General features: G+C 41.7%; 1 protein-coding gene across 1 annotated transcript; it reads right to left on the bottom strand.

The window, feature by feature from the left end:
- Positions 1–598: 598 nt before the first annotated feature.
- LOC132873248 (beta-microseminoprotein-like) lies at positions 599–12564 on the bottom strand. The gene is made up of 3 exons (XM_060908606.1): positions 12465–12564; positions 2939–3056; positions 599–713 (listed from the first exon to the last, which is right to left on the bottom strand). Exons 1-3 carry the CDS (start codon positions 12562–12564, stop codon positions 599–601), a joined length of 333 nt encoding a protein of 110 aa, XP_060764589.1.
- Positions 12565–14447: the final 1883 nt, after the last annotated feature.

Here is a 14447-nt window from a genome sequence, read left to right as displayed (position 1 = left end):
AGAAAGTTATCACAAAAAAATGACCTTTCCGGTGACTTTGACCTTGACCCAATTACCCCCAAAATTTAATCAGGTAATCTACTGACCATTGCCCACCTACCCTGAAAATTTCAAGTCAATCAGTGCAACCATCTAGACGCTAAATTGTTAACAGACAGACACACAAACAAACCGCACTGACATACTGACACATTCACCAAGCATTACAACATCACAAGGAAAAGGCAGAATGACACAGAAGAGAAACTCCAAGTGTAGAGAGAGTCTGATTGTCCACCCTGGACCTCCTAGCCAAAAGTTCACAAGGTCCAAAATCCTTTCAAAATCAGGATTGAGACTAATCCTGACACAAAGCATGTACAATTTCCATGTTTCCTGACTCAGACTGGTGGTTCCTTGGTGGACCAAATACTGATTTCTTCTTGTATTTAAAAGATCTCAATCAGGTTTATTGACAAAACAAATCACAAGTCTAACCAGGAGTAATGCTTCAGTAATGCTTTATTTTAGGTTCAGATCAAAATAAGCAGGAGAATATTATTTTGTACTTCTTTCCTCTTACTTCTGTGATAAACCTTAATTCAGTTCATCTTGACAATTACTTTCCAACAGCGGGGCATGGACCACCTGGAATCTTCTGATTAATTATTTCATATGTACAAGTTGCATAATCATATTTAATGGTGCAGTCTTTAGATGTGCCTGTTGGCCATCTGTAAAATAAATAAAAGCAAAAAATATTAGTTAATAACAAATAGGTGAAGTTATAGGAAAATGCCTGATGATATATTGTATATATTTCAATACTGTGCAAAAGTTTTAGGTACATATAAAGAAATGCCATTGACCAAAAATGGCTTAAAAATGAATGAAATTAAATGTTTCAACATTAAAAGAATACTATAAACAGTAAGAAATAAGGCATAATAAATGAAATAAAGTCAATATTTGGCGTGAGATGACCCTTTGCTTTAAAAAAATATATAGTAGTCTCAGGCCCAATGAGTGCAATTTTATAAGGAACTGAGCTGTAGGTTTTACTGAGCGTCTTACAGAACCAGCCACAGTTCTTCTGGACACTTTGACTGTCCCACTCGCGTCTTCATTTTGCACCAAAACCCAGAAGCCTTCATTATGTTTTCTGTTTTAATCTGAAAAGTGCTCTCTGATGTAACATGCTGGTCAGATACAGCTGGAACATGTAATTTTGTGCTGAAAAATGAATGTTTGGAACTCAAAAATTTTTGGAAAATGTTTTAAATTTTCATACTGAAAAAAAGGGTTCACACATTGGCGTTTCAGCCTTGTGTACTGTATGTACTGTACGGTGTATCAGGATACGTGGCAGTAAGAAAGGAACATCACAGCATTGCCAGGTTACGTAGCTAATACTCTAGGATGTAATCTGTAGTTGGTTGAAGAGAGCAACTGGACTTGCTTGACGATTCTTGAAAACGTTTTGCCTCTCATCCTAAAGGCTTCCTCAGTTCTGTCTGACTACTAGGGAGTATCCAGTATTTATCCTCTCATGGATCATCATAGAATCCGAATCAGAATGCTGATGGCTGCATTGTAGGTGGCTGATAAAAGATGTCATAGACACCCACCTCTGTTCAATGATGGTCGTTCCAGGTTGACAAAAATGAACGATCCTCTCTGGCTAAGATGTCTGCCAGTTTTCCGGAAGTCCTTTCATACTCCCGCACCAGTCATAGGGATCTCATCCCAAAGTGCGTAGAAACATATCTGTGAAGAAACTCAGTCGTCCAGGTACATAGTAATCTGTGGTTGGTTGAAGAGAGCAGCTGGACTTGCTTTACGATTCTTGAAAACTTTTCGCCTCTCATCCTAAAGGCATCCTCAGATCCCTTCGACTGGTGCGGGAGTATGAGAGGACTTCCGGAAAACTGGCAGACATCTTAGCCAGAGAGGATCGTTCATTTTTGTCAACCTGGAACGACCATCATTGAACAGAGGTGGGTGTCTAAGACATCTTTTATCAGCCACCTACAATGCAGCCATCAGCATTCGGATTCGGATTCTATGATGATCCATGAGAGGATAAATACTGGATACTCCCTATTAGTCAGACAGAACTGAGGATGCCTTTAGGATGAGAGGTGAAACGTTTTCAAGAATTGTCAAGCAAGTCCAGTTGCTCTCTTCAACCAACCACAGATTACTATGAACCTGGACGACTGAGTTTCTTCACAGATATATACTCTAGGATGTGTAACACAATCTCCTTGTAAGCCAGGGTGCGGTGTATTTTTAAGTCTGCAGCTTTGATACGTCACGTGTACGCCGTAAAAACGAAAGCTACGCAGCAGTGACGCAGCAGGAACATTGCTTGAACACCTATTATCCAAATGCTTTAGTTGACATGTGTCTGATGAAGGTGGCTCCGGGGCTGGCTGGGTGGATGTGGCTGATGTCTTCCCTCTTCCCTTGCCCTTCTTGGGTCCTGACTTCTTTGCTGGCATGATGCTTTCTTGACTGTGATGAATAACAATGAACACAGCATGGGGCCCCCTTTTATACCCACCTGTGAACACTGCAGATATGCTGCAGGTACACAGCAGCAATGTCATACGTAAGAGCAAAATGCCACGCCAACGAAAGCAACAATACGGTTACACCGCGGCATCGCATCATACGCCACGCATACGCCTCAGTACATCACAACTTTACATCTCTTGAACCCCATACAAACCCCAGATACGCCACAGGAATGCCACAGAAACGTCACACATACGTGTGTGTGTGTATATATATATACACTAGTGTGTGTATATATATATATACACTAGTGTATGTGTATATATATATATATATATATATATATATATATATATATATATATATATATATATATATATATATATATATAAAATGGTGGAATACTACACACATTTACATATAAAAGTATTGCATTTACCCATTACAGCAAGAGTGGTCAAAGGGGCTGCATTCACACTGATCACAGTTACTGTTTTTCCAGTTGGATCCGACCGGGTGCCACGTTTTATCTTTGACATCCTGACAATGAGTCACACCTAAAACAGAGTCAATGTTCAACTTCAAAATGCAATATAAAAAGCCACAATAATATGTGTGCTCTGTGACAACATGCTGGCAGCAGCAAATGTGAGATATTCAACTGAAATGTATGAAGTTCCAGCTACAGTTGTGGTCAGAAGTTTACATACCGTACACTCATCATGGACATGAATGTCATGGAAATATTGGGTTTTCAATCATTTCTTTGAACTGTTCTCTTTCTGGGGCAGAAAGATTGTACAATGTACATCTTTGATAAAAAAACAAAACAAAACATGAATTTGGTGCAAAAGTTTCCATTCATTTTGGGTTTTCTGAAATCAGCACGGTCAAAATTTTTATTCGTTTGGACAGTCAGGAACAACCCAGGAACTACCAAGGCACAGATGTGTCATGAACAGGATGCTGCTGGAACTCTATCTATTGTCAAGCGAGTTTTACATTTCAATGGACTAAGAGGCTGCTGCCCAAGAAAGACGTTCCTGCTCCAAAATCCAAATTTTCAAGTTCAACTAAAAGTTTTCAGCTGAACAAAGACCACATGGACAAAGAAAAAGCTTTCTGAAGGAAAGTTTTATGGTTAGATGAGACAATGACTGAGTTGTTTGGCCACAATGACCAGAGGTATAGAGGAACACTATCGTGGTGGTGGTGGCATCAAACTTGGATGAAACTGGGTGTTCCAGTAGGACAGTCACCCCAAACATTAAGCTTAAAACAAGTCCTGACCTCAATCCTAACTTGAAAATGTGTGGATTGGAGTGTTGTCATCAAGGCTACGTAAACTGAGACCAAGTCATGACCAAGACCAAGGTAGGGCGAGACTGAGTCAAGACTAGGACTAAATCAGTGGATGGAAATTGGGGCAGGGAGGGGTGACAGCAATTAACAGGAAGAAAATTCTCAAATTAGTAATGAGTCACATTATTGGTTGCATTTGAAGCAAGAAATTGTACATCCTACCAGAGTAACAATGTTCACAAATAGATCAGACAATGCACAAGCATTTAGTGATTTAGTGAAAATCCCCACAGTTGTGGTCTTGACTGCACATAAAGCCCTTTACAGTAGCACTTGGCCACAGTCGCTACAATTAGAACGCGTCCAACACTCAAGAACTCTGTGCTCTAGCAGCACAGTTAATTTAGTCATCCCATTAGTAAGTAATACATTTCAGGACTGTGCTGCAACATTATTTACTTCACTTCCAGCTAAGACTAAATCATGTGGGTTTACGGTTATTTAGCACAAACGTCTTTCAGCACAAATCCAAAGTCCTTTAGCACAAGATCTAAGAACACCTAATGTTTAAGTTGCAGAGATTCCAATCGAAAATGAGCAATTGTATTTCCCCACTCCGCCATCTTGAAACTGTCAAGTTTGATGTAGCCTGTATGTTAGTCACCAATCCTCCCTCCAAATGATTTAACACAGCACGTACGGTACCCTGACACTGTACACCGCTACAGCAAACTTCCAGGTTTGTTTTGTCTTTATTAAAGTGCTAAGCTTAAATTATATCATATTTATTATTTACAGTTTGCTAATTTGATAAAGGATGAAAAGGCAAGTGAAATTTACAAGATGAAACGAGTTTAAAGAAAGCGTTTTGTTTGTTCTTTATTAATTTTTTTTTTAAAAAAGAAAAAAGGTCGAAAGAAAGGAAAACTATGTACAGCTATTTCAATTATTTTATTGAGCAATTTACATTTTAGATAATTGCCATGACTTCTAAATGCAAGAAAGTGAAATAATTAAACTTGAAACAATACAAAAAAACCACAACAACCTGATAATCAGTTCAAATGCAGGTGCCACTAAAAATGCACATGATTTAAGAAGGTGGAAGACATTAATTTCATTTTTTTGGAAACAATCCCATAAATGGGCGGCACGGTGGTGTAGTGGTTAGCGCTGTCGCCTCACAGCAAGAAGGTCCGGGTTCGAGCCCCGGGGCCGGCGAGGGCCTTTCTGTGCGGAGTTTGCATGTTCTCCCCGTGTCCGCGTGGGTTTCCTCCGGGTGCTCCGGTTTCCCCCACAGTCCAAAGACATGCAGGTTAGGTTAACTGGTGACTCTAAATTGAGCGTAGGTGTGAATGTGAGTGTGAATGGTTGTCTGTGTCTATGTGTCAGCCCTGTGATGACCTGGCGACTTGTCCAGGGTGTACCCCGCCTTTCGCCCGTAGTCAGCTGGGATAGGCTCCAGCTTGCCTGTGACCCTGTAGAAGGATAAAGCGGCTAGAGATAATGAGATGAGATGAATGAGACAATCCCATAAATAATAAATCTTGGACTGTAAATTTAGGTGCTGTCAGCACTGGATCCTTCAGGGATCAACAACTGATCCTTAACATGCACAGCAGCAGAAATTCCGGCTTCCAGTCTCTAAGCAATCATAATAAACCCCTTCCTATATCAAGATGAGTATTTTTTTTCGATTATTGTGACCATAATTCAGAGTTGTACTAAAAGACTTTAGATTTGTGCTAAAATACTTTTGTGCTAAGTAACCAGATACCAATCATGTGTAGATGCTGGGACTTTCTGTAGAGAAAGCTATGAAATCCTTAGAAACTGTTGCACAAGCAACAATAATAATTAGTAATCTAGTTTAACTTTATCAGTATAATTCCCAATAGTATCTTAGTGCTTTCATTATTATTATTAATTTGTTTACTGCTACACAATTATTTTTTTCCTCATTATACTATTGCAGTTACATTTAGATTTTTTGTTTATTAATGAGGTAATAATATTGTTTAATTCCTTCACTTTGTCTTAGATAATGTTTTCTCTATTAGCATCATAATATTGCTCAACTTTCAAATTTGACTTATATCTCATATATCTCCAATATTTAGTATTATAAGTAATTTTTGTTGTTTGTATCTCAGGCTTGGAAATTCTTATATCTTTTATTTCATCATCTCTAGCCGCTTTATCCTGTTCTACAGGGTCGCAGGCAAGCTGGAGCCTATCCCAGCTGACTTCGGGCGAAAGGCGGGGTACACCCTGGACAAGTCGCCAGGTCATCACAGGGCTGACACATAGACACAGACAACCATTCACACTCACATTCACACCTACGGTCAATTTAGAGTCACCAGTTAACCTAACCTGCATGTCTTTGGACTGTGGGGGAAACCGGAGCACCCAGAGGAAACCCACGCAGACATGGGGAGAACATGCAAACTCTGGACAGAAAGGCCCTCACCGGCCACGGGGCTCGAACCCAGATCTTCTTGCTGTGAGGTGACAGCGCTAACCACTACACCACCATGCCGGCCCTTAATATTAAACTATTATTATTATTATTATTATTGACCCGTCTTGAAATAAAATTCCAGAGTCCTCAATGTCTGAGATAAGACCAAATAAAAATGCAGTCGATTCTGAGACGAGACTGAGATCTTCAAAAAGTGGTCTTGAGACCGATCTGAAGTACTACAACACTAGTAGATTGTGCTTAAAAGTTGTGTTTGTGCCAGGAAACACACAAATTTAATTGAACTCTACCAATTCTGCCAAGAAGATTGGTCAAATATCCAACCAGAGTTCCACCAGAAGCTTGTTGATGGCTTCCAAAAGTATCTGGTGAAGGTGAAACTTCTCATCTCATTATCTCTAGCCGCTTTATCCTGTTCTACAGGGTCGCAGGCAAGCTGGAGCCTATCCCAGCTGACTACAGGCGAAAGGAGGGGTACACCCTGGACAAGTCACCAGGTCATCACAGGGCTGACACATAGACAACCATTCACACCTACGGTCAATTTAGAGCCACCAGTTAACCTAACCTGCATGTCTTTGGACTGTGGGGGAAACCGGAGCACCCAGAGGAAACCCACGCGGACACGGGGAGAACATGCAAACTCCGCACAGAAAGGCCCTCGGCGGCCACGGGGCTCGATCCCAGACCTTCTTGCTGTGAGGCGACAGCGCTAACCACTACACCACCGTGCCGCCCAAGGTGAAACTTACTAAGCGATATTTATCCAAATATTATGTGTGCTGTTTGTAATTATTTGACTCTGTATGTACAATTTTGACCCTGTGTTGATTTCAGAAAATCCAAAATAAATTAAAACCTATGCATCAAATTCTGTTATTGGAATATGTTTTTCTATTAAAGATGTATGTTGTGCAATCATAAGTACCGGAATCTACCACAGCATACAATTATGGCTGTCACTGACTACGATGCTCTACAGCTCTCGTACTCAAGTTCATTGGATGTTTAGATCACACACACTTCCCTCACACTTAACACAATCACACCACACAGTATTTAAGGACTCTGTCTCCACTCACAAACTGTGAAATAGGTTTACGATCCTGCCTTTTCTCTTTATTTTGCGATTTGGAATTTGCCCTTTGACATGTTATTTGATGATCACCTGCTATTCTGCCTCCCTTGACCATGACATTGCCTCATGCTTCATGTCTATAGTGAGAATATGTAGGCCTCTGATCTCAACTGGATTTAAAATTGATTACCAAGGCCTGGATAAACATTAACTAAATGTCCCCGGTGCTCTTTGATCTCTACCTAGAGAATATTATGAGAGAGACACTTGAGGAACACCAATTATCCATCTCAATTGGTGGGCACGTGGGCACCCACTATGCAATCTACACTTTACAGATGACATTGATCTTACAGGGGGCCACAACCGTGAGCTCCAGACATTGACAGACAAACTGACAAAGACAGCAGGAGCTTATGGCATGGAGGTGAGCACAGAGAAGAGCAAAGTAATGGTGAACAGTATCAACAACACCAGAGGTCATATCACCGTGAATGGCCAGCAACTAGAAGAAGTGGATGCATTCAAGTGTCTGGGATCCACCCTAACCAAAGATGGCAGATGCATAACTGCGATTAAAACCAGGATTTCGGCTGCACCATCAGCCATGACAGGCCTCAGCAAAACATGGAATAAGCAGAAAGATCAGCTTTGCCACTAAACTACAGCTCTTCAAGTCCCTCATCTTGTCCATCTTCCTTTATGGGTGTAAGAGCTGGACTCTGACAGCTGAAGCAGAAAAACGTCATCCAAGCATTTGAAATGAAGTGTTATTGTAGGCTCCTTTCCATTTCCTGGATGGAATACAAGACAAATGAATATGTCAGGCAACAAGTCACTGCCTTAGCAGGACCCCAGGAACTGTTGCTGGCAATAGTAAAAAGGCGAAGACATTAAGGCTTGGACAGGTTATGACTCGCATAGTCTTCTCTCAGATGCAAATAACCGGCCAAAGTGGAGAATGATTTCTGTGGCAGCATCTCTCATGTCCCCCAACGACTGCACACAGTCAAGGGACTGACTGACTGAAATGGAGCCCACAGTGACCTTTTAATGTTGAACCATTCATAAATACAGCGTGGTCAGAAGTTTACATACAGTGACATAAATGTCATTTTGGATATGAATGTCACGTCAATATTGGGCTTTCAATGATTTCTCTGAACTGTTAATTTTCTGTGGTGAAATGATTGTACAACATATTTCTTTAATAGAAAAAAAAACATGAATTTGGTGCAGAAGTTTTAATTTATTTTGGGTTTTCTGAAATCAATGCAGGATCCAAATTATACATACAATACAGGGTCAAAAAATGTACATACACTCACTTAGATTATGAATTCAGAGGTGCTGAAACTTCCAAAATGTCTCTCGTCTTGCCAAGGCCAAGGCCTCTTGACTTCCTGTTAGTGATCATGATTGACTACAACTGGTAGCTTCTCTGTGCCTTCATAAAAAGGGTTTGTTCATAGCACTCACTGGATTGACCAACACACAGTAAAATGGGAAAGTCCAAGGAGCTCAGTGCAGATCTGAGAAAGAGGATTGCAGATATACACAACTCTGGAATGTCTCTTGGAGCCATTTCTAAACAACTGCAAATTCCAAGATCAGTTCAAACAATTGTACAGTATGCAAGTTATTGTGAGGTGTAGTCACTTTGCCAAGCCACTTTGCTTAGAGAAAACCCAAACTGTTACCCTCAGTTGAAAGGAGTTTGGTTTGGATGGTCAGGAGCAACCCAGGAACCACCATGGCACAGCCCTGCCATGAAATGGAAGCTGATGCATCACTGTCTACAGTTCAGTGAGTTTTATATTACCATGGACTAAGAGGCTGCTATCCAAGAAATGACCCACTGCTCCAAAATTGACACTTTCAAGCTTGACTAAAGTTTGAAGCTGACCACACGGACAAAGAAAAAAGCCTTCTGGAGGAAAGCTGTATAGTCAGATGAGACAAAGATTTAGTTCTTTGGCCACAATGACCACCATGTACAGAGGGACACTGTACCAGCTGATGGTGGTGGTAGGATCATCATGCTCTGGGGCTGTTTTGCTGCCAGTGGAACTGGTTCATTGCACAAAGTGGATGGAATAATGAAGGAGGAGGACTACCTCAGAATTCTTCAGCATAACCCCAAACCATCAGAAACTTGAACATGACTTGGGAGTTCCAACAGGACAATGAACCCAAACATGCATCAGAGCTGGTTGTGGAGGATAAAGCAGGCTAATATTAAGCTTAGAACAAACCCTGACTTCAACCCTATTGAAAATAATATGGACCGTGCTTATAAGTCGAGTCCATGCCAAGAAAAAAATAATAATAATTGAACTCTACCAATTCTACCATAAAGAGTCATGAAATATCCAACCAGAATTCTGCCAGAAGCTTGTTCATGGTAAACAAAAAATGCTTGGTCAAGGTGAATCTTGCAAAGAGACATTTTACCCAAATATTAGGTGTGCTGTATGTACATTTTTGACCATGTATGTATAATTTTGACCCTGTGTTGATTTCAGAAAACCTAAGGAAAATTGTGCACCAAATTCTATTTTTTTTTAAATTAAAGATCTATGCTGTACAATCATTCTGCTACAGAAAAAGAACAGTTCAGAGAAATCATTGAAAACCCAAATATTGCCATTCATATCCAAGATGACATTCATGTAAACTTCTGACCACAACCATACATGTCAACCTATACAGAATGTCCGTATTTTATACGGATTTGATTCAATAAACGTAGTATATGGGCGTACAAATAAAGTTATACGGGTTCTTTAAAAAACTTCAATATTTATTTTGAGCTATAATCAATTCCCACGATGATAAAAGAGCGCATAACATTCATTTACAAATGTACTGTACACCACAGAAAGCACAAACAGCCAGTAAAGAGTCTTATGAAATTGTGCGTTATCTTGTGGTAGCAAGACTTCGTTCCACTTTTGATCATGCGCACACCGCATTGCGAGAATCCCGCTAACCAGGAAGTAACATTTTGTCTGAAACGCGTATTTCCACCTGAGCGACTTTCAATAGCGACTGAAAATATTCTGAATGGGCACTCCGGCAAGATCAACACAGACACTTGCTGTGACATGCAGCCTAGTCAGGTATTGGTGCAGAGTGCTAAAAAAGCTGTCATGGAGTACAATTCAGAACATTAGAGTGACACTTTGTGTTTTTGTCAAACATTGGAGCTTTGTATTCATTCTGAAGGTTTATTGTTATTAATATTGAATAAAAAGTAACTTGGATATATCATTGTTAATTATCATTCAAATTTTAGGTAAATTATTTTAATTTGCATCTTATACGGATTTTATAAGGGAAATACGGATTTTGGAGGTTGGTTATACAGGTTTGATTGACCAAAGGTTGACATGTATGCACAACTGTAGTTCATGGCTATTCAAAATGGTTATACATTGTTTCTTAGTGGTGTGTCACGTTAGCATTTTTGATGAATGTCACGAACAGATAAGACATCTGTTTTGAAATGGGCAAAGGGAGAATAAACACATACTTCTCTTTTTCTCATCCATCCATTATCTGTAGCTGCTTATCCTGTGCAGGGTCGCAGGCAAACTGGAGCCTATCCCAGCTGACTATGTGTGAGAGGCAGGGTACACCCTGGACAAGTCGCCAGGTCATCACAGGGCTGACACATAGAGACAAACAACCATTCACACTCACATTCACACCTACGGTCAATTTAGAGTCACCAATTAATCTAACCTGCATGTTTTTGGACTGTGGGGGAAACTGGAGCACCTGGCAAAAACATGCAGTCTACACAGAAAGACCGCAGTTGGCCACTTGGCTTGAACCCAGAACCTTCTTGCTGTGAGGTGACAGTGCTAACAACTACACCACCGTGCTGTCTCACTGTTCTATTGTCTTTAAATTTTATATTTTCATTGTTGCTTTGTTTTTTTTTTTAACAAGCCAGGTTATCACTTCTTTCATCAGACCAGAGTAGCCAAAAAAAAAAAATCCTAAGCTAGTGCTTATTTACGGTACTTAGTTACTGGTAAACTGGGATGTATGGATGCTGTCAGTTTCCCACTCGCTTGCTCACTTGAGTTTATTGACGGTGTAGTGGCTGGCTGCTTTATGTCCCGGGGCTCCCTCATGTCTGTGTTACCTTCTGGCTCTCCCCTTTTAGTTATGCTGTCATAGTTAGTTTTGCCGGAGTCCCTGCTTGCACTCAGCGCAAAATGTATACTGTTTCTACTTATTCAGGTGACATGGGGCATACCTAACAACCTGTGTTTTCTCTCTCTTCCCCCCTCTATCTGTCCCTCTGAGTTACATGGCAATCCTGGGATCGAGATGCTGAACCTCTTCTGCTCTTCGGACCTGCCTGATCCATCCTGGTGCCCTGTGTCTGGTTGGAGTCTCATTACATCGCCCCTGTGGAGGACGGCCCCATATGGACAGTCGAAAGTCACACTTGGAAGATGCTCTGGACTCTTACAGTAATGCTTTTATGGCTGAGGACTACAGTTGACTTGCTAACTTTTGGACTGCAGTTGTCATGAAGAGTTTTGCACTCAAGTTTCCATCAATGAAGAGTTTATAACATCAATGAAACTGACTTCATGTTAAAACTGTTAATGTTATAATCATGTTGTCTGTTGTCGCCTAAATGAGGATGGGTTCCCTTTTGAGTCTGGTTCCTCTCAAGGTTTCTTCCTCATGTCGTCTGAGGGAGTTTTTCCTTGCCACCATCGCCACAGGCTTGCTCATTGAGGATAGATTAGAGATAAAATTAGCTCATGTTTTAAGTCATTCAAATTCTCTAAAACTGCTTTGCGACAATGTCTATTGTTAAAAGCGCTATACAAATAAACTTGACTTGACTATTTACATTGTCTGAGAGTTACTTGCTAATTACTATATTACTATACCAAGTGTACATGACTTGGACATGACATTTTGCAAATGTCTTCTATAAATAATTGGATTTTAAATGCATTTAGTTTTCTTTAAAAAGAAAAAAGAGCCTAACAGTTTCCTTTTAGTTACTGAGCTTAAGGTTAGGGTTAGATTTGGCTGTATACTGTGTGTGTAAGTGTAATCATCTACCTGGTTCGATTTTTGCAAGCCAGCAGGCAGCATGGGTCACAGGGACGAGAGCAAGCAGGACAAACCCCACGAACACTGACCTCTTCAGCAGCACATACATATTAAAAAAGACTGAGTTATCTCATTCACCCAGGGCTTTTTAAAACTATGATTAACTGGCAAAATAAAATAAAATAAAATGAACAAATAATAATGAAATAAAGTAGCACATGAAAATAAGTCTTAGAATACAGCACACCTGACAATAAATGACTGAACAGGATTATAACTGGGCAAACTCTGTAAATGTGATGTATAGGATGCAAAGTATTTTTAGAAATAATTTTTATCTACATTTATTATTCATGATTATCATGATTATTATGATTTCTGTAAAAATACATAAGGTAAAAATCATTCACTTCTGTACACATAATTATCGTCTCGTCTTCTTCCGCTTATCCAGGGCCGGGTCGTGGAGGCAGCAGTCTGAGCATGGAAGCCCAAACTTCCCTTTCCCCAGACACCTCGGCCAGCTCCTCGGGAAGAACACCGAGGCGTTCCCAGGCCAGCCGAGAGACATAGTCCCTCCATAGTGTCCTGGGTCTTCCCCGGGGCCTCCTCCCGGGGGGACATGCCTGGAACTCCTCCCCAGGGAGGCATCCAGGAGGCATCCGAAAGAGATGCCCGAGCCACCTCAGCTGATTCCTCTCGATGTGGAGGAGCAGCGGCTCTACTCCGAGCTCCTCCCGAGTGACTGTGCTTCTCACCCTATCTCTAAGGGAGCGCCCAGCCACCCTGCGAAGGAAACTCATTTCGGCCGCTTGTATCTGCGATCTTGTTCTTTCAGTCATTACCCAAAGCTCATGACCATAGGTGAGAGTCGGAACGTAGATTGACTGGTAAATCGAGAGCTTCGCCTTTTGGCTCAGCTCCTTCTTCACCACAAAGGACCAGTAAAGTGACCACATCACTGCGGAGGCTGCACTGATCCACCTGTCAACCTCACGCTCTATCCTTCCCTCACTCGTGAACAAGATCCCAAGATACTTAAACTCCTCCACTTGAGGCAGGACTTCTCCACCAACCTGGAGAGGGCAAGCCACCCTTTTCCGGTCGAGAACCATGGCCTTGGACTTGGAGGTGCTGATTCTCATCCCAGCCGCTTCACACTCGGCTGCAAACCACCCCAGTGCATGCTGAAGGTCCTGGTTTGAAGAAACCAACAGGACAACATCATCTGCAAAAAGCAGAGATGAAATCCTGTGGTTCCCAAACAGGATTCCTTCCGGCCCCTGGCTGCGCCTAGAAATTCTGTCCATAAAAATTATGAACAGAACCGGTGACAAAGGGCAGCCCTGTCGGAGTCCAACATGCACTGGGAACATGTCTGACTTACTGCCGGCAATGCGAACCAGATTCCTGCTCCATTCGTACAGGGACCAGACAGCCCTTAACAAAGAGCCCTGAACCCCATACTCCCGAAGCACCCCCCACAGAATACCATGAGGGATGCGGTCAAATGCCTTCTCCAGATCCACAAAGCACATGTGGACTGGTTGGGCAAACTCCCATGAACCCTCGAGAACCCTATGAAGGGTATAGAGCTGGTCCAGTGTTCCACGACCAGGACGAAAACCGCATTGTTCCTCCTGGATCTGAGGTTCGACTATTGGTCGAATTCTCCTCTCCAGTACCCTGGAGTAAACCTTCCCTGGGATGCTAAGAAGTGTGATTCCCCTATAATTGGAGCACACTCTCCAGTCCCCTTTCTTAAAAAGAGGGACCACCACCCCAGTCTGCCACTCCAGAGGCACTGTCCCCGACCACCACGCTATGTTGCAGAGGCATGTCAGCCAAGACAGCCCCTCAACATCCAGAGACTTGAGATACTCAGGGCAGATCTCATCCACCCCTGGTGCCTTGCCAGTGAGGAGCTTGCAAACCACCTCAGTGACTTCGGCTTGGGCAATGGATGAGTCCACCTCTGAGTCATCAGCCTCC

The sequence above is a fragment of the Neoarius graeffei genome, chromosome 25, assembly GCF_027579695.1.
Source record: "Neoarius graeffei isolate fNeoGra1 chromosome 25, fNeoGra1.pri, whole genome shotgun sequence".
Classification (NCBI taxonomy): domain Eukaryota; kingdom Metazoa; phylum Chordata; class Actinopteri; order Siluriformes; family Ariidae; genus Neoarius; species Neoarius graeffei.
The sequence above is the reverse complement of the archived record's forward strand: the minus strand, read 5'-3'. Positions and strand labels throughout refer to the sequence as shown.